Genomic DNA, 19786 nt, shown 5'->3' with positions numbered 1-19786 from the left:
GTGATGCTCTCTACCTATGCAGAACAGCAGCTTTTTCCTGCTACCTTCAATCAGTTTCAAATCTTTTCTTGTCCACTCACCCCAGGATCTTGTGCATTTTAGTGCTGGAGTTCCCTATTTATCTATATAACTCTACCCTTGAGGAACCAGTTCTAGGGAAGTTAATTTTTCATGACAGACACAAATGACATTTGGTTCTTGAGACTGATGCTGGGGTAGGTGTGGGGCAATTAGTGCTGTTTGTGATGGTTTTGTAAGGTGGACCCTTGTCCATTACAAACTGGGCTATACAATCTCCATTTTAAACAGAGGGTTCAGAGGAAGCTAGAGTTGGGTGGAGCTCTGCTGATTTGTATTTTACAGATGGTTTAAAATGCACAAGATACAGATTAACATTCCTAACTCTGTAGCTGAGAGACCTGTTCCTTTCTAAACAGGTATATTCAGTTGTTCATACTAGCCACAGGAATGTTCCTTTTAGATTGAAATGTCTTCTGCCCGATCAAAGGGGATTTGGGGTCAAATTTTTTAAAAGGTAGGATTTACAGAGTTCAAGGAGCAAATGACTAATCCAGTTAGCACACTGTCAGTTGTGCTGTTTACTTTGATATTACATTTAGTTTACTTTACGCTGCACCCACATTTCAACATGCTTCAGATTTTTATGTTGTAAAAGCATGACTGCATCATAGAGGTCATTAGGGAAAGATGGTAGTTTCAGCAGGTGGGTGTAGGATAGGGTGACCAGATAGCACGTGTGAAAAATTGGGACACTTTTTTTTTGGAGGGGTGGGGGAATAGTTGTGTGTGTATATAAAACAAAGCCCTTAATATTGGGATGGTCCTGATAATACAGGGATGTTTGGTCACCCTAGTGTAGGGGGCAGTTGGGGTTTCTGGTTCCTGGAGAGGTATGGGAGGCTATGTCTGAATTTTAATGCTTTGGAGAGATTTGAAACTTTAGGCATGGGGGAGAGAATGCATCTCCTTCCTTTCTTTGCCCTTCCTAGGAATGGAAATGACTTACATTTTGACAGTGGAAGGAGCTTGAATACTTAGTTTCCCACCCCAGCAACCAGCTGCCCACTTTTCCCTGCTCTAATACTTACCACTGGATAAGCACAGTCATGCAACTGGAAGTTTTATACTGCAGTGAAACAGTAAACAATGCAATGTAAATTGGCATCATTAAGGATTAGAGTTAATATTCAGTTTAGGTGAATGGGGGCGATTCACTTCTCAGAGCTAATAGATCAGGCTGATGGCTGACTGCATGCTGCATTGCTTAAACTCTGGTCGTGTTTGGAAGATTTTCTCTTCACAGCCGTAAGGGCAGGAAATATAACGTGTAAAATGAAAGCTCCGGTTCTAGAGCACAGTTCTGTGCCAGGAGTAGCTTCTGCTGCAATACAGTAGAAAGTACGGGGGACTGGTCATAAGCCACTGGAACCAGGAGTTGAGAATGAAAGTGCCCATGTGCAGGTGAAACGGCAGGTGGAATTCAGGAAGGCAGAATGGTACCTGTCCAGGGCACGGCAGGGGATATCCAGATGGCTGCAGAAGGGATCTTTTACTGAGCATAAGAAGCCAAGATCTCAGCAAGGTCAAGGGGCATCTTCCAAGAAGGTGAAGCCTGGGGCAATATTTCCTTGTGCTCCCTGTGTTGGAGCCAGGTCCCTGGAGACTGATTAGCTGCTCCAGGGGAGGCAGATGCTAAATCCAGCTCAGAGAAGCTGAGGCACAACCACCTCCGTACAGAAGAGGGAAGACAAACACACTGCTCCAGACATTGCCAGAGAAACGAGGGGAAACGGAAGCTGCACAGAGCCCAGATGTGGCGGTTTGAGACTGGGCTCCCAGGGAGAGTTGGATAATGAGCCTGGGATCAGACAGGCCCTCAGCCTTGTTCAGTCACTTGGTGTGCTCTCTCTCTCGCCCCCCCCACTCCCCTTTGCCTACCCCTGCTCATCCCGCCTTGCACCCTCCTCTTCCTCTCCCCGAGATGCTGTCCATGTTGCTCTCCTCTTTCTTTCCCCCTCTATAGCCCTCCCCTCCTGCCTGCCCTGTAGTCTGGAAGAATGAACACAAGAGTGGGAGGCTGGAGGGCCCAAGTTCTCATTCTGGCTCTTTCACTGACTCGCTTTACAATGCTACATAAATGTTAAGCGTCACTATCCCTCTCTTCCTCCTTCTGGGTTGCCCTGCCCCCGGCTCAACTCCCCTTGTAATATTCAGCTCCCCTCTCTGGCCCCCAGTCCTTCCCAGCATCCCCTGGCCTGCCCTCAGTTGCCCCCATCCCCTGGAATTTCCCATGATTCTCTTTCGCCCTGCCCCTTTCTCTTGCTCCCCAGAATGCACCCCATTCCTCTTTCTCTCCCTCTCTCTGGAATGGCCCTTGCCAAACCATCTCCTGAGAAAGCATGGACGGGGATGCATGGCAATTTGTCTCTCCTCTTGCCCGTCTTTCCTCCCCATCCCTTGAATATCCTGCAACCCCGTCTGTGTCCTCCTTCCCTTGTGTTCTACAGTGCCTTCCGCTTGAGCTGGTCTTTATCCTTGGGCCCCTCCTCCCCGTCAGACTTTGTTGAATGAGAGGAGAGCTGGAGGAACCAGTTGCTCAGCCCCGTCACAAACCGCCCCACACCCAACAAAGCAAACACTTCGCTACAGAGCAAACTGGCATCTCCAGAACTGACTCACGTTTGCTCTAGGAAGTGGGGCTGAAATAGCCAGGTGACTCTAAAGCCGAGCCAGTCATCAGCACAGTCAGCTTTTCTCTCTCCTGTCTGTACGTGCCCCACTCTGACAAAGACTTGCTGTCTTGTACATGCAGATTCAATTGCCATAAACTAGATATGGAAAGCGGGAAGCGCAAAGCACGGTCTAAACTTACAGAGGAGTGACCCAGTGTGACTGAGGAGAGATTGGGGTAGAAAGTGCCTCTGTCAATGCCCCAAAGAAGAGGGAGCGGAAGAAAGATACTTCCTCAAATGACCAGGAACCACAAAAGATGTCGGCTCAAAAAGCAATGAGGAAAAGCTGTTCCTGTCTGTGGAGAAAGGATGGCATCTCCCTAAGTAGCAGATCAGGAACGGATGGGGGACCGACCCCCAAATGCAGTGCCTAGCTAATTCTGCGTCAGCCTGTTTCTTTAACACTCTGACAATCGTGCTATTCTAACAACTTGTCATGCCTGTCAGGTGTCATTGAGCTAAAGGGTTTCTTGTACTCCATGCAGTGTTCTGCCTTACACATGCCATCTGCGATGCATGGGCCAGTTCAGAAATTCGTCCAAGTTGGACAATCTTCTATTAGCAATAAGAAAATGAAGGAGAAAATGACAAAGTGCCAGGTCCCAGCCAGAGCTTAATGGACGAGTGAATGCGTCAGTGGAGAGTAATAAAGTCAAAGCTAGCCCTTTTGACGGTGTAGAACCTGTGAGGACCTGGCTCTCTCTCTCCATCACTGTTAGAACTCATGGGAACAAGTAGCAAGAAGTGAGCACATGGTTGGTTGGGTTTTTTTTTAATCTTCTTCCTCTGAAGCACCAGGGGTGGCCATGGCTGGAGATGGGACATTGGGTAGGGTGGCTCAGTGCCCTGCGGTGGTACTGAGCCGTCTCTCTCTCAGGTGCGTGGCTGGCTGGCTCTTGTTCATGTGCTCAGGGTCTGATCCCCTTATGTGAGGTAGAGATGGAATTTCCCCCCAGCTCAGATTGGCAGGGACCTTGGTGGGTTTTTTGCCTTCCTCTGCAGTGTGTGGGTGGGGGTCACTTGCCAGGGTTGTCTGGGTATCTCATTTAATCATTTCCCTGCCATTGCAGAGCGCTCAGGTGCTGGTGCACCTAAATCCCTCCTATCCTCTGCCTGTGGCCCGTAACACTCTAGTCTCCTTTGGATTGGAGTACTTGGGTCTCATTTCAGTTGCTGGGCTGAGTGTGCAGGTGCTGGGTGGTGGTGGCAGCCTGTGGAGGCGTAGCCAGACCTGATGTTTTGGCAGGGCCTGTGGTTGACATGGGTGGGCACAAGCCTTGTGTCATTTACCAATCAAAGCCTGTCTGCTTGATTATATTCATCCAATTACACAAAAGAACCTTCCCCCACACTTTGGAAATAATGAATGAGATTTGTCACTAGCATGTAATGGTTTAAAATCACGTTTTACAGAGGCTGATAAAAATGCGGGATGAATTGTTTAAAATCTGATTGGGGGGGCCTGCTTTCAAAGTGGGTGGGCCATGGCCCACCTGTAGCTATGCCACGGACTAGACGGTCTGGTGTATAGTGATTCCTCCAGGCCTTAAACTCTAGGATGTGTTTCAGGCCCTCATATACTATGATAGAAAAATCTAGCTATGTTTTCAAGATGATGTCCAGCACTTAGACTTTCCAATACAAGGCGCAATAGCCCCTTGCCACCCCTGTCAACCTGGAGGCAGGCCGTGTGTCTGTAAATCTAGAGAAGAGATTGGGAGCGAAACTGGTGACCCTGCATTAGATAAAATAGAGCAGCCTGGCTTTGTTCTTGATTGCCCAAAGAATGGGTGTGATTTGACATTGCTGTGTGGAAATCGGTGCCGCAGCCCGTGTGTGGCTTCCCTGGGTCATTTCATCTGCATAAAAGTGCTGCCCCCAACATATTATACAAATGAGATGCATGAGAGGGAAAAAAGCTTTCAGTCGAGGCTTGTACTTGTGCTGCTCCTTTCTGATTTGTAAACAGAGCCGCCTCCTCACCGATTTTTTCTTTCCTTTTTAAGTTTTCCTCTGCCCCTGGGATCTTCCCTCCCTTCGCTTGCTGGAGAACTTGGGTAATGTGTTTCAGGAAGAAGTGGAGAGCAATGTCCAAGGAGGCGGTTATTGGCAGGGCAGCTCTTCCTGCCCCAACTCAGTGTGGTGGGGTGGATTCTGAGTCTTATGAAGCTGTCCCAGTATTAGTAATGGGAGATGGTTCCCATCTTTGCTGGGATCAGCCTTGCTTTCACCTAACATGGTTAAAAGAACACGGAGGGCTGTGGCTTTTCCAATGCCAGGAATAGGAATTTGCTACCATTCTGGACAAGGGTGAAACTTTGTGAGACTTGAATTCACGACAGCCTTTGGGAACCCCCCGAACGAGATTCACGCTAACACTGCAAGAGGTGGTAATGCTGCAGGGAACAGGGGAGGGGCCTGGGCTTTGCCAAACTTCGGGTTGGGGGTGAGCGGAACAAAGGGCGGAGGATTGTGGTTTATGAGGCGCCTTCTGCAGGGTGGGGGGCCTATGGTTTATGGTGTATCCTGTGGGCAGGGGAGGAGTCCTGGGCTTTACAGTAAGCCAGATAGTGGGGTGAGTTGGGGGCCCTTCTTCACATTGGGGAGCCTCCTCCACCACATCTCTCTCTCTTTAAAATGGGGCCTGAGCACATCAAACGCTTTTCACTTGTGTGTTTCCGTTGCAGGATCCGGCACTGTGGCTTCCTCGCATCCCATCACGACGGGCACCCCCGAGGGAAGCAGCTACGGAGCTATCGGTACGGAACGCTCTGGAACCAGAGCATCAGGAACCTCCTGGTACCTGGGCTGTCTGGGCAGCTGCTTCTGGGAGAAGGAGCCAGTGTGGTAGAAGACCCACATCCCTGCCAGGGCCCCGAGGTCTCTTATTGTCCGCCGAGGAGGCTCTGCCCCACAGGCTGCCTGCTGATTCTGAGACACTGCTTGTGGGGAAGGGGAGGAGCACAAATCCGTGCGTGGACTGAGGGGAGGGAATCCATGGCCTTAGGCAGCTCCTCTTCCCCAAGGGTGGTTTTCCTTGCTGCCATTCAGGCCGCAGGGGGCTGAGCTGTGAGTTCCTTCCTCCATGTTGCCCTGGAGAGGTCAATGCTAACCAAAGGCCACTCTGCTGCTCTCTCCACGAACTGCCAGGCTCTGCAGCTCCAGGGCCAAGACACAGGGGCCTGGTCTCCTACCTGGTGGCGTAGATGAGGCCACGGGGGCCTGGGAGCCTGAGGTTTTTGAACTGATGTTGGAGAAGAGGGTGGCTGTGTTTTTGCTCGGCGGTGTGGAATCTTTAATTCCTGCTGCAGGTGCTTAGTGCAGTTGCTTCCCTGACCAATTCCTGCAGGAAGGACGCGCTCTAGTTCTTGAAAATGGTACTCCGCTTCCAGCTGGCAGGTGTGTGATATCTGCTGGGAAAGACCGGCAGAACCAGGCACTTATCTGGTGCAAGGAATAACATGAGGCTTTGGGAAGTGAAGTTGAATCAGAGCTCAGGGCTTTCATCTGGGATATCTTCTGACCCAGATCTAACTCCAGATCCATGGGGAAAGACTCCCTGCTCATGCAGGGTTTTTTCCTGCCCTTAAGAATATCTGGGCAATTCAGAAGGGTCCCTTAAGACTCTCAAATAAGTGAGCGAGGGAGTCCTGACACCGCTCTCCTCTGCCTCTCCAAGCACCACAGTCACCACGCTCAGTCCACAGGGCTGCCCTGAGCCTCCATGGGCAAATTGCTGGCACACAGCCTGGGCAGACACAACACCAGGTACAGGCAAGTCCAACCAACCACCCGATGGGTGTTCCCACCTGCTTCAGGAAACATGACAGGCGTCTGGCTCTCTCCCCGGGTTAGAGGATTCCACTTTCTTCTCTTTTGTTTCAAAGCTTCTTTTAGAAAAGCTTGACACGCAACCTGCATCTGCAGGGCAGTACCCCGAGGCCTCACTAACACCAAGCAACATGCCTCAGCCTGTGCAGCTGGCTAGTGCATCTCTGACTCCCGATCCCACAGGGGCCAGGCCGGTAGCAAGCAAGTGGAAATGAAAGAGGGCGAGAGGGAAAATGCTAGGAAGAGCGGAGGGGCGGACTACGAGTGTGCAGAGCTGAGTGTTTCTGTAGCCTAGATCAGAATTTTGTTGGAATTCCCAGGGAGGGCCGTACCATCTAACAACCTCTTCCTTGGTCTTTGCGTGCTCCATCAGAAGCTCCTGGTATTGTGGACACTCCTTTGTTTCTGTGTACGGAGGGATTTACCCTTTAACGTGAGCCCTTCCTTCCTCATTTCTAGATGAGTCGAGCTCCAGTGGTGGCCGGCAGTTATCATCCCCGGAGCATGGGCTCCCGGCTGGTTCCGACACAGACAGCTCTGTGGAGGAGGAGAGTGATTTTGACACCATGCCCGAAATTGAAAGTGATAAGAATGTCATCCGCACCAAGGTATGGCTGGTGTCGCGTCCTTATGCAATGCGCTGTGTGGTGGGGCCAACGCCGTGATTCCAAGCATTTATTGGTGGTGACCATATCTCTTTTTAGCTCTGTTCCTCTAAGTGCGGATTAGTGTCCTTCATCGAACTAAGATTCAGATTAATGTATTTAATAATCCTCCTAAACCTGGGAAGTTTTCCCACAGCCCTGATAGAAAACCAGTGCTATTAAAGGCTAAAATGAAGAGCATCATTTAGCAAACTGGAGATCTGCTGCTTCAGTGAGGATGGTGCAATGTGAGGAAAACAAATGAAGGGGCTGAAGTGGTGGAGGAAGAAAGCAGGTGGCTGGTGATGGATACAGACACCTGAGGAGAGCCATAACCATAGAGAATGAGGATGAGGGATACCAGTTTGTGGGTGCAGATAAGACAAGGAACCAAGAGACTGATACATATGTTCCTGATCCAAAGAAATGTCTCTTACAAGCTGCCTTCTCTTCTGTCCCCAGTACTTACAGTTGCTCAGATTAATCCCTGGTGCAACTCCATGAGTACACCCATTGTGACAGCGGGGATGAATTGTCCCGTGATCTGTCTCCATATGGAACTTGATTTGAATGCTGGATTACTGGAAATTCTACTGATTGTCATTTTTAAAGTTCTTTGTTTTGTCAGAGAGAGTCTGGGCTTTTATTCAGGGCTGTCCTGGGCTTTCTTCCTCCGAGAATCTCAAGAGTTTCTGTAGGGAAAGGACAAGCTTTACCCATTCACTTGGATAATCAAAATGCATTCAAGTTTTCTAAAGATTTCCTTCTCCCGCATGAATTCTCCTTCTCTCTCCCTTGTATTGTGTTATATTGCAGATGTTCCTCTACCTATCAGACTTGTCCAGGAAGGATCGGAGAATTGTCAGCAAAAAATACAAAATTTATTTCTGGTAAGTAGAGGACAGACAGACAGACAGAGCTACAGTCCCTAAATCTGGGCCCAGTCTTCAAATGTAGGCCCTTAAATTGGGTTTCCGGATCCCTCATTTGGTGACCCACTTAGAGGCGCACATTCACTTTTTAAGCACCAGTCTAAGTTCCCAGCCATAGTTCTGGTAACTCTGATGTATAAGTCCACATTTGAAGTATGTGGTGAGCGTGGGCATGTGTACATGTATTTAGGAGTGCACACAAGGCCTTGTGACCATCTGTATGCATGGACGGCTGAGCAAATTCACACTGTGTATTCATCTGTTCTTCGTTACGTCACGCCAGACTTCACCTATTACTATAAGTAAGTAAGGAGTAAGACCAAGGAGTAAGTGACTGCGGCCCAGACCCTGCAGCCCCACATGTCTGACCTTCTGCCATTCCCCATTTATGCCTGCCCCTAGGGCCTGAAACCTGTATCTATTTTAAGGGCTGTTGGCTGGGGGCTAGTTGAACAGCAGCTGTGGAGCTGGCTTGGTGAAAGGGCAATGTGGCTGGTGGCTATAGAGCCCGCTGGGCTGTTCGGAGATGTGGTATGAAACACTTGTTTCCGTCTCTGAGTTACGCTTCAGCTCCACGAAGAGCTGCAGTGCTGTGGGAAGGAGTTGGTTAAGAGCCCTGGGGTTAGTGGGAGGACAGGGTGCCCACTACCCTCCAGAATTTATGACACAAATCTACCCAGCACCACTTGAAAGCCCCAGACTTCAGTTTTGATGTTTTTTGTTTTTTTGTGGCTCTGATGCTGGTCCCTTCACACCAGGCTTGGTCTGAACACCATGCTGGGTGGAGCTGGAAAAGATCTGGTGTTTGGTTTTCTTTCTTAAACTGAAGATCAAGTGGCTAGTAGCAGAAATGAGAGCTGCTCCGGTTGGATGGGGTGATATGTAGGTCAAAGGAAGGTGTCCAGATGCTAGCGGTCCAGCTGAAGTACAATGGTATCCAGTGCTCCCTTAGCTGCCACTGCAAATCCCAGTCTTAATGTGGAAGTGTCCTCTGGGGCCAGCCACAGAAGCTGAGGTTTCAGACAGGAAGGAGGTGCTGCGGGGAGATGGGGAGATGTGAGGGAAGGATCTGTAGGGCTCCAGAAGCTGGAGGAGTAATATGCTGGAAGGCAAGTGGAGGGTCTGGGGGATGGAAAGTCAAAAGGAGGTGCCTACAACCAGACATCTGCTTGCTCTTCAATCACACAACCGCTGTGATGGCATTCATGTATCGTTCTTCTGGTTCTGAAGAGCTAGTGCCTGGTGCTCAGATTATGTTTTCTTGAGCTGGTCTTCCATTTGGAACTGTTCCCTCCATGCCCACAGCATCCTCCGGGTGCTGGCTGGAGCAGTCTCCCCTCCTGGCTGATCTGTGGGAGGGCTGCCATTTCCGGAGCTGCCATAAAATCTAGTTAAAGGTGAAGCCTCCCTGTGGAGGGGAGGGAAGACTGCGTACCATGAGTTCCTGGCACACAGGCGCTATAGCAGTGAGCACTGTGAGTCTTCATTCTGAATGCTGTAAAGGGGTGCAGAACAACCACTTGCCTGTATGCCTGTGTGGAAAATAACCGAGTGACAGCTTTGCTTCTCTCCAGTGCCTTCCACCCAAGAATCTCTGTTATTCCTCTGGGAGGTAGATGTGTCGTTATCCACACTTGACATATGGGGTCACGTGAAGGGCAATTCACTTCCCTCAGGAGACACAGCAAGCTAGGGGTAGATCTGGGAAAAGAACCCAGGGGTTCTGACTTCCAATCCACGGCTCTACCCACCAGACACCACACTTCCCCTTAAAGAGACAAGGGAGACACACAAGCAGAGCCCGGACTCTGCACGCAGATGGCCGCGTTGCTGTGTGTAACTGCTGCCTACTCCCCCTCTACAGGAACATCATCACGATTGCTGTGTTCTATGCACTGCCGGTGATCCAGTTGGTCATCACGTACCAAACGGTGAGTGCTCCCTAGGCTTGGCCTCTGTTCTTCCCCTAATGCTCTCTGGGGTTTGGCAAAGAAGATAACCTCAGAATCCAGCACTATCTAGGGGGTGTGTGTGCGGGGTTTGAATTATTTTAACTGCTGTCATTTGTGAGCCTCACGGTGCTTCCTGCATCCATCCAGTGCAAATCCAGTGCGAGCTCCTGGCAGGGCAGCTGAAAGGTGCCCCGCTCAGGACTTCTCAGGTCAGCCCCACAAATGGTGAATTCGGCAAGTCTTCCAGCCCCACCAGCATCAGCATCTGGTTGGTTGGTTTGCTTTTGAGGGGGGCGGAGATCCTGTTTGTCTCAGTCCTTACTCAGACACTGTATTATCTTAGACAGCCCTCGCCATGACACTTGAGTGCATCGCAATGTTATGGAGTGCCCACGCAGATCTATTTCTCTCTCTCCCTGTTCCTCGTGTGTGTGTGTGTGTGTGTGTGTGTGTGTGTGTGTGTGTAATTGGTGAGAGAACTGTGTTTTGCACTGAGATTTGTTGTCACCAGCCTGAAGTTTTCCAGGAGCAAATTCCAGCTTCATTTGGCAAGTCACTGAGACAGTTCCATCTCTTGTGCACCCAGGAGACTCACTCTTCAGTTGACCGTTCCTTTGTTCCTTTGCAGGGGTGAAGCAGTCCTCCCGGGTACATTTTGAGTCACTATTGTCTGGATCTGGCCATGAGGCAGTGACTCTCAATACAGCCATACCTGTTTCCAAAGTGTTGGCACCCAAACTCACCTGCCCCGTGGCCCAAAGCACATAAACCGCCAGGCTAATTAAACAGAATTTAAAAAAGCAAATGCTACGGACTGGAAGTCTGGATTCAGCAGATGGCCCCTGAGGCTCTGTCTGAAGCATGGGCTGCCAGCTGAAACTGGACTAGCGAGGGATGGAAACCCTGGGGCAGCTCCCTCCTGTGGTCAGAGAGGTGCAGACACCTCTGTGTTCCAGCCCTGGATCTTTACAAGTCATCTTGTGTCTCTTTAAAAGAAGACACACACCCAGCAGGACAAGAGGGGTTTTCAAGAGCCAGGCCGTGTATGTGCCTTGAATTCTGTCTCCAGGTTCCAGGAGCACGGAGACACTCTGGTCACGACGTGTCTGTTAAGTGTGGGTGGATTGTGACTGACATTACACTAGGTGAGGTTGCAGTCGGGTGGTTTGACTACTGCTGTGAAATGCTAATTCTACACTGCTCTGGTTCCCTTTGCCCTCCTTCTCCGAGCTGGGATTAAGTGCAGAGTGGGCCAGCTAACACCAGTTCTCTTCCCTTCCCACCCCCACGCTGCAGGTGGTGAACGTAACCGGCAACCAGGATATCTGCTACTATAACTTCCTCTGTGCTCATCCTCTGGGGGTCCTGAGGTGAGTGAATCCTTTGTATCCCTTCACCCGCTAGCTCACCTGGATTGGAGATACATCCTCTTGGTAGTGCATGCTGGGAGGGCGCCGCCTTTCTGAAATACCCATGGGATGGAGGCAGGAAATGCAAGATTTTTTTTACCTGCCAAGTTTGTGAGGTCACTGTAAATTCAGGGATGGGACTGGGGCTTCTCTGTGCAGTTGCTGGGGGCGGCTTTCCACTGAGTTGTATGAGAGACATCCAGGGAAAATGTAGCATGGGGCACCTGGGCAAAGCCACCAAAGTGCAGTTAAGATCTCCTACGCTTTTCAGACCTTTTTGCGTGTGTGCGAGTGAGCAGTGATGGTACAAGCGAGTCCAGGTCAGACCTTCAATTCAGAGAAATGATCCGTTGCAAACAGCAGCGCAGAAGGGCTCGGAGGGCTAGGAGTCCAGCAGAGAAGGGGTTAAACCACTGAGCCAGGCTGAATCTGCTGAACCTGGATGTTACAGCACGTTGAGGGTGTAAAATCAAGCCCTGTTTGGAGACCTTGGCCGAATCCTTGGACTGCTGGGGGGCGGGAGCCTTCGCCCTGCTGAACCAAGCCTTTCCCCTGGTCTTTTACCATTGGTTTAGTTTAATCTGGATGAAGGTCTGTGGCCTGTGTCATGTGTGGGAGCAGACTAGATGATCAGGGTGGGCACTTCTGGCTTTAAAATCTATGGAATTACTGCCTGGGTGGGCCACGCTGGGTATTGGAAGATGTCCTCAGGGGTGTTAAAATCTGCATTCTCTCCCCACCAATCCCTCCCCTCTCTCTTTGGGGGACCCCCTCCCCGCAGCGCTTTCAACAACATCCTTAGCAACGTGGGCCACGTGCTGCTGGGCTTCCTCTTCCTGCTGATCGTGTTGCGCAGAGACATTCTCCACCGCCATTCGCTGGAAGCCAAAGACAGCTACACGCTGGTATGGAGCATGCCCCCGCTTGGACGTGGGCCGGGGAGGAGGTTCACTGCATCCTGAGCGAGCAGAGAGAGTCTTGTGGCTGGATTCCTTGCTGGGTCTGAACTGAGAGATGACCATGGGCCCCTCCTCGGGGGGTGGGCAGCTGCCAGTGCGTGCTTTGTAATGAAAGAGGTGCCGGGGCTCGAGCAATATTTTTTTTTCCATCCGGAACAGATGCAGCAAGTCCCCTGGCAACTGCGTTCCGAGCCGTCCACAGGCTTGGCGCACATGCGACTGCGCGGTCTGCCTGGGGCGCAGCTGTGGCGAACCTTTCCCGAGAGCAGGCGGGTGCCACCGTCCCCAGCCTCAGAGCTGTGCCCTCTTCCTCAGTGCCCTCTAGGGAAGGAATAGACCCCTTGGGTTGGAAACTGTTCTCGTTCGCGCCCTGGGGGCGGTGGGAGGAGGGGTGTTGGAGAGAGATTCCTTTGACAAAGACCTACCTTTGGATTTGTACTGCGGCCATCACCGCACGGCGGCCAGACGCCCAGCATGTTAACGCAGCACGAATGAGGCCCTGACAAAGGGACCGAGTGGTTCTCTGCAGTCAGTTTTGGGCGGTGAATATCTCCCGTTTATCACTGGGTATTTTAGTTGGTTTTCTTTAAAGTCCACAACGCCCCCTGAGGAGAGCACAACACCGCAGGTGGAGACTCGAAACCCCCCCTCTCCTTTGTAACGGGGGGAGACGGGTCCATTTTATTCCGGAGGAACTCGGCTGTCTCTGCGTGAGCTGCACTGAACAGGAAGCTTATTTTAACCCTGGCTCTATGTAAGCGGGGAATGGGCCCGCTTTTCTGGGGAACTTTCCTGGCTCATACACTGCCCCAGTGCAGTTGGCTAGTAAAAGGATCTGAGTCCCTGCCCCCACTCTCTTTACCCAGAGACCCACCTGACCTCGAGGGCTCCCCTCCCACTCTCCTGTGTGGTGGGGTTCCTGTAACCCCGACGAGGCTGGGCCCAGGATTCCTGGGGCTCAACCCTCAATCTTGCCGTGCTCCCTTAGGGCAGGGCGAGGGTGTCCCCACTCCGGGGTCTAACTCTGCCCTGGGCCCCTCCCTGCCCCACTGATCACTGCACACAGCGCAGAGCAACACAATGTGTTACACACACAGCAACCAAACATCAAATACAAAGTAAGAAAAGAGGAGCGAGGTTAAAGGCAAACACCCAGCACTGGCCCCTGGCCCGGGGCACCACACACAGCGTCTCTGGGTGTCAGGGAGGTTCACAGTCTGTGTCACACGTCGCAGGCCCCTGCCCAGGCCTGGCTGCGCTGCAGGGGTGCAGAGAGTCAGACACTCGCTCTGGCAGTGGCCACACGCCCCCAGGCTCTAGGGGGGCAGGGCCCTTCTCCCCAGCGTCAGCCCCTGTCGGGGTCACAGTCCCCCTCTGAGCCTGGCCTGTGCAGCCTCTGGGCTGGTGGCGTCTCCCTGCGCCAGGCCCTGCCCGGGGTCCCCCTCGCGCTCCCCAGCTGCTCACTCACTGCACCCGCTCACCGCACCCGGCTCCAGACAGCTCCGGCCCCAGCTCCGGCTCTGCTCTGCCTCAGTGCAGCTGTGCTCGGCTCGGCTCGGCTCAGCTCAGCTCTCTGGGATGCCCCTCTGGCTCTGCTGCTGTGGGTCTGCTCAGCTCAGCTCAGCTCCCTGGGCTTCTTCTCTGGCTTCCCCCCCAGTCACTGGCTGCTCTGTCCTTAGCTCTGCCCAGGCAGGCACAGGCCCAGGCAGCTCCAGCTCACAGAGATGACAGAATGCCCCCCCCCCAATCCCCGCCCTCCTGGCTCCCTCATTAGCCTGCCCGCCCTGTCAATCAGGCTGACCGGCGCTGGCCTCTCTCCACTGGCCCTGGGGGCTGTGTCCCTTCCAGGGTCCTGCTTCCTCCAGAGATGCCAACCAAAAAACTCGGCTCAGTTTCAGTGAGGGGCTAACAGACCCTTGCACTGAGGACGCTGTACTCTTACCAGATCTCACAGCAAAGAGATGTCGGGTTTGTATGTGCACGGGAGAGTCAGTGCCATGGATGGTTCACTAGCTGGCGCTGTTCCTCTGACTTAGGTCTGAACAAGCACCCGGGTAGGGGATTTGTGTTCCCAACTGGCAAATGAGACCAAAGTTGCGTCCTGGCAAAGATCTCTTCTCCAAAGGGCTGCGGGGACTCAGTTCCTCACTGACTTGCACCTGTCTTCTCATTTGCACCAGTGGAAAATGCTATTCTTCTGGCTGGATAATGCCTTACACCAGTGGTGCACTCCATTTCCCCCTACCCTGCACCTGGCGTGGTGATTGACACCTGGGCAATCTGGGCTGCGGTTTTCGGTATCAGTGCACTGATAAATTCCCCCACGGTTAGCTACGTTCTGCCCCCTACACCCACCCTGTGGTGCCATCGGGCTGGGTCTTAGACCGCTAAGTAGCGTGGCAGTGTGGTGCTGTTTGCCATAGACACCCCAAAGGTGACTGCCCTTCATTGGATTGTGTGCGTGTGTATGTAAAATTTAGTGAGCGCTCCCCAGAAATGTACGATCTGCTTGGTGAGGCTATTACACTAGGTACCTTTTATTCTCTTCCAGGAGTATGGAATCCCCAAACACTTTGGGCTCTTCTATGCCATGGGCATTGCTTTGATGATGGAAGGGGTTCTCAGTGCGTGTTACCACGTCTGCCCCAACTACTCTAATTTCCAGTTTGGTAAGTGGAGACCTTCCGCCAGCAGAGGAACGTAGGGGGATGAGAGGGGCTCAGGTTTCACCCAATGAAGTTTGAAGCAGATCATCCAAGTGGAACTTTGGCCTCCCCCAGGTGTGCGGGGCCTGCAAACTGCTTTGGAGCTTGCTCACGGGCTGGGTTTGCAGGAACGAGTTGGTGAATGCTGTGTTTTTGGACTCCGTTTGATGATGCACTTCATCCCAGTCTGCACCGTCCAGGTGACCGCGTCAGCCGTGTGCTGGCAAGAACCGTGATTCCTCTCTGTTCTGGCATGCAGTGTTTAAACGTAGTGTAGGCGAGGCCTAAATTGTCCGCCTCTGAGGCTCTAACAGCCCCTGGTTACCACCTAAGATTCAATGGGCCATGTATCTAATGTGTGGACCTCTGTCCCACCATGCTGGCAACTGTCGCCCTCTAGGGCAGGCTGCCAGTTCCCAGCAATAATCCCATGTGGCCCAGTTGTGCTTCGCAACGCCCAGGGACTTCGCGGTGCAAATCCGGAGGACAGCTGGGGCAAACTGGTGTAGCTCCAGGGCGTTATGCCTGCCAGGCCTGGGTCTGGCATGTGGGCTCTGCCCTGATTTACAGATGCTCTCTGAAGATCCCTCCCAGTGCCCGGGCCATGGGTAAGGAAAAGGCCGGTCTTCATGCTCTGTTCTGTTCCTTTCACAGACACCTCCTTCATGTACATGATTGCCGGGCTCTGCATGCTCAAACTGTACCAGACCCGCCACCCTGACATCAACGCCAGTGCCTACTCTGCGTATGCCTCCTTCGCCGTGGTCATCTGCCTGGCTGTCCTCGGCGTGGTATGCTTCTCTCCTGCCCGCCCGGCTCTCCGGGAAGGAGCTGGTGCAGCCAGAAGCACTGACCAAATGGAGAAAAAGGGAAAGGGGGGAGGGAGGTGTAGGGCAGTGGGCCCTGCAAATCTGTCTGGCCCCTGGGCGAGTGTGACCAATACCGCAGGCCCTGGGCTCTCATTTTACAAGAGAGACGCTTCTACTTTTTATGGGCGGGAAGGAAACCTTAAAGATGTGAGCCCCGTGTCAATGGGGCAGCTGCTGCAGTTGCTCTTCTGGGCCTGTTGGGTGAGTTTCACCCCCTCTCAGGGTTACATCTCCACTGACGGCGGCAAATTCGCCTCCATCAGATCGATCTGTCTGGATCGACTGAGCGGTCAGCGAAGACCCGGCTCAATCGATCCGGAAGTCGACGCACTAAACCACCCCTCAAGTGGCGCGGCGCTGCGTCGACGGGAGCGCGTTTCCCATCGGCGCAGCACAGTGAAGACGCCGCATAGAAGGGGAGTTACGAAGTTGACGGGAGTTACGCGAGTTACGCCGTGTAGCTTGCATAACTCCCGCCGACTGCCGCCGAATTTCCAGGTGAGTGTAGACCTGGCCTCAGTTCAGCTCAAGAGCAGCAGCAAAGACCCCTTCTGACTCTTCCAGGCTCTTGGTTTCTCCCATCCAGGGCCCACAGAGGGGGGGAAGGAAAGCCTGCTGCCTCCCCAGCCCTAACCCTCCCAGGGGCTGTTCCTCATGGAGAGCTGTTAGAGAAAAGACACACAGGAGCTGCCACAGGGCTGGGTACATACAGCTGGCAGGGCTCTTTCAGGAGAGGCCTGGGGCTAGAATAAGGAGGGGAAGGGCTACAGGGCAGGAGTGACATGCATCTGTCCCCGGGGAGCCCCAGGAGTGAAGCAGCGGGGAATGCTACAGGTCCGGATTTCCAGGCACACCCGCAGCGCTGTAGGAGGGGTCCAGGCTGGAGCAGTGGGTGCGGCAGGACTGGGATAGCAGGGGGACGCTGCTCCCCCTCGCTATTAACCCTGGCGCAGAGCTGTGTGTTTTATCACCGCACTGAGCCTGTCGCTGATTTACTGCTTGAAAACCGACACGTCACTGGCTCCAAGGCTCCGTGCTGGGTCCCGGCTTGGAGACGTGCCCCATGGCATGAGGCCCCGCGTAAGGGCAAACCTCGCCAACGCAGCATGGGTCTCGCTCTGGGGAGCGGAACGAGGGCTGCGATGGCGGAGGGGTCCATGATTCAGGAGAGAGGCTTCTGCCCAGCCCCCGCCCATCCCGTGCGTGGCTCTGCCTCGCGTTCACCATCTCCCAGCCCCGGGCAGGCTGCTCTGGGAGCCACGGCGGTGAGGAGGCTCGCACCACACACACATCATGCCTGGCCGGCGCGACTGAGTCACTAGCTCACTGACGCTGTGAACTACTGAAATCCCTGGGGACAGGAGCCTCACGTGGTGGTGAGCAAGAGCTGCCTGGAGGCCTAGCTGGGAGGTGTCTGGAGGAGACCGTCCCTCAGTTATGAATTCAGTGGGGTAACTGGGTTCCCCTCTGAGCTTTCTCAGTCCCCTCCTGGATGCTGTAACGTTTCAGTCAACACTGACCAAGCAAGATCAGCTTTGGGCCCTGGTTTAACTCCCCAGAGGCGCTGTTACCGGGCCCTTACCCCCCGGTGGCCTGGATTTTCTAATGTGAAACCTCAATCCGTGCTGCACTAGCACTTAGAGAGAGGAGCAAGGATCCATATGTGCGGAAAGCGCCAGTCCCTGCGACTCTGATAGTTTAATCACACACATCCTGGGATATTCCCATGGGAGGTTCCTGCAGGAACGTCCGTGCCGGCTCTGCGCATACAGCAGGCTTTCATTAGGGGAACACCCAGTGCTGGGCAATGGGACAAATAATACGAAGTAAACACACACAATACATAGGATCCTATGACCCTAAATCCGTCCAGAGCAGATGGCCTTTTGTGTTTTCTCTCCGTATGTTGTGAGATAATCTGGAGAAACTATTGTAGTGCATGCACCCCGGGGGAAGATGTTGGGCTGTGGGAGCCTTACAGTAGCTTTATATTTCCTGACTCCCTAATATACAATGAATATTTTAAAGTTGAAGATCCTTGCCCGCTCATAATTCAAAGAGATGACAAAGCATGGTAGTGCCTGCTGTACACGGAGTGCCTTTGTCCTTTTGGTACTAAGATAAATGTTCTCTAGCTAGCTGGCAGGAATTGGGGCTTTGAGGATCTGTCCACAGAAAGATCTCCCCTATCTCTGACACTTGTGCTCTTTCTAGTGGTCAGCCCTGTCTATAAACTGGCACCCTCAGACATGAGGTCTTCCCTGTGTTCTCTTGTGTAAGCGTCTGCAGGGTCAAACACCTGGGGGTTATTCTGCGTTTGCACACTTCCCAAGTGGCTTGACGTGCAGAGGTGTTGAATACCGGCAGCTCCCATTTATTTGGGTTGGACTTGTGGGTGTTCAGGTCACTTTTATGTAGGTACTTAAATGTGGATTTAGGAATCTGGATTTAGGCACCCAGGTTGAACGGTTTTGGCCATGTCCTTCAGCAGGTTCTGTGTTTGGCAAGCATTTCTGAGGCCAGGGGGAGGAGGTGGGGGCTGAGTGACTGGGGGTGGTGCTTGAGAACTCACCTTTTCCTTGTTTGCTCCCAGGTGTTCGGAAAGAATGACGTGTGGTTTTGGGTCATCTTCTCAGCAATCCACATCCTGGCCTCACTGGCGCTCAGCACCCAGATCTACTACATGGGCCGCTTCAAGATCGGTAAGCACTGGGACTTCGGAGAAACGGGCTCTTTGCCCCAGGTGCTTCCGTGCCTCTCGCTCACCACCTTGAATTAGGGCACAAGAATCAGTAACAACGGCAGCCTCTGCAGAGCCAGGCTGGCTGCCAGCCCTTGTGCTCCAGGCTCAGGGGGGTGCCACGCTCCTCACGCTGTCTTCCTGACCCGTGGGGTGCTTACACCTCTGCTTTCTGGCGCCGGGAGAGCCCAGCAGCGTAATCCACTTTCTGGCACTCCTGCTTAACTGGGCTCCCACGGATGCTGTCACAGGGCCGCCCTCTGCCCAGTGTTTCTCTCTGCTGCTGTGACCAGAGGTGGCGCTGGAGCTCGGAGCGGTACGGTATTCACGTAGCCGTTAAATCACCCAGCGCTTAGACAGGCAGCGGGGAGGAGTCTGCCCCCCGACCTAGGCGTGCAGGCCCCGCACAGCTGTTGTGCTCCACTCACCAACCTCTTTCTCCTTTCTCTTCTGCTGCCCTTGGTCTCAGATGTCCCTGACGCAGGTAACCAGCAGCTCGCTTCCTTCCCTGTTCGGAGTGAGTGAGCAGCAATGTAGCAGCTGGGCGGGGAAAGTGTTGTCCCTTGAGCCTGCTGTGTGGGTCTCTCAGGAGTGGGATCAGTGGCACGGTAGGGGCCACGGGAAGTGCACACGGCAGTGGCACTGCCTCCCTTCCACTGCAGAAAGGGGGACACGGAGCAGGTGTGCAGGAGAGCTCCAGCCTTGCCACGCTGGACTCTGTGCCGGTTCCACACGTGCCTCTGTAGGGTTGGGCCTGTGAGCGTGAGCATCCCTCAACCACAAACCTCCGGTAGGGACAGCAGCCTGAGGGGGGGAGTCCAGCCCCTTCAAGACCTGGCAGCCGTTTTCTCTTTGGGTGGCGAGGGATGAATCTCTCCCGAGGTACAAATTCCTAGAGAAGGGACCTGGGGAGGTGCTTTGCCTGGCCCCGTGGATCAGCACATGCTCCTGCCTCCCTCTGAGGATCAGCCACAGAGTATGCCAGGGGGACT

The 19786-nt window shown here is 53.2% G+C and overlaps 1 protein-coding gene across 2 annotated transcripts in view; it reads left to right on the top strand.

Moving 5' to 3' along the window:
* The window catches only part of SIDT1 (SID1 transmembrane family member 1), a 77088-nt gene that overhangs the window by 47915 nt on the left and 9387 nt on the right, over positions 1 to 19786 (top strand). Inside the window, exons 12-21 of one of the 2 annotated variants that reach the window (XM_067545976.1) lie at positions 5441 to 5512; positions 7044 to 7192; positions 8045 to 8118; positions 10025 to 10091; positions 11409 to 11482; positions 12303 to 12426; positions 15032 to 15149; positions 15840 to 15976; positions 18648 to 18756; positions 19264 to 19278. In XM_067545976.1, coding sequence (XP_067402077.1) covers positions 5441 to 5512; positions 7044 to 7192; positions 8045 to 8118; positions 10025 to 10091; positions 11409 to 11482; positions 12303 to 12426; positions 15032 to 15149; positions 15840 to 15976; positions 18648 to 18756; positions 19264 to 19278 — 939 coding nt within the window. The remainder of the gene's footprint in view (positions 1 to 5440; positions 5513 to 7043; positions 7193 to 8044; positions 8119 to 10024; positions 10092 to 11408; positions 11483 to 12302; positions 12427 to 15031; positions 15150 to 15839; positions 15977 to 18647; positions 18757 to 19263; positions 19279 to 19786) is intronic. The other variant, XM_067545977.1, reaches the window with a different exon arrangement.

This window comes from Emydura macquarii, unplaced genomic scaffold (genome assembly GCF_026122565.2).
Source record: "Emydura macquarii macquarii isolate MOO-44397 ecotype Brisbane River unplaced genomic scaffold, CSIRO-AGI_Emac_v2 contig_1119, whole genome shotgun sequence".
In the NCBI taxonomy this organism is placed as follows: domain Eukaryota; kingdom Metazoa; phylum Chordata; order Testudines; family Chelidae; genus Emydura; species Emydura macquarii.
Note: the sequence above shows the minus strand (reverse complement) of the source record. Positions and strands in the feature narration are given on the sequence as shown.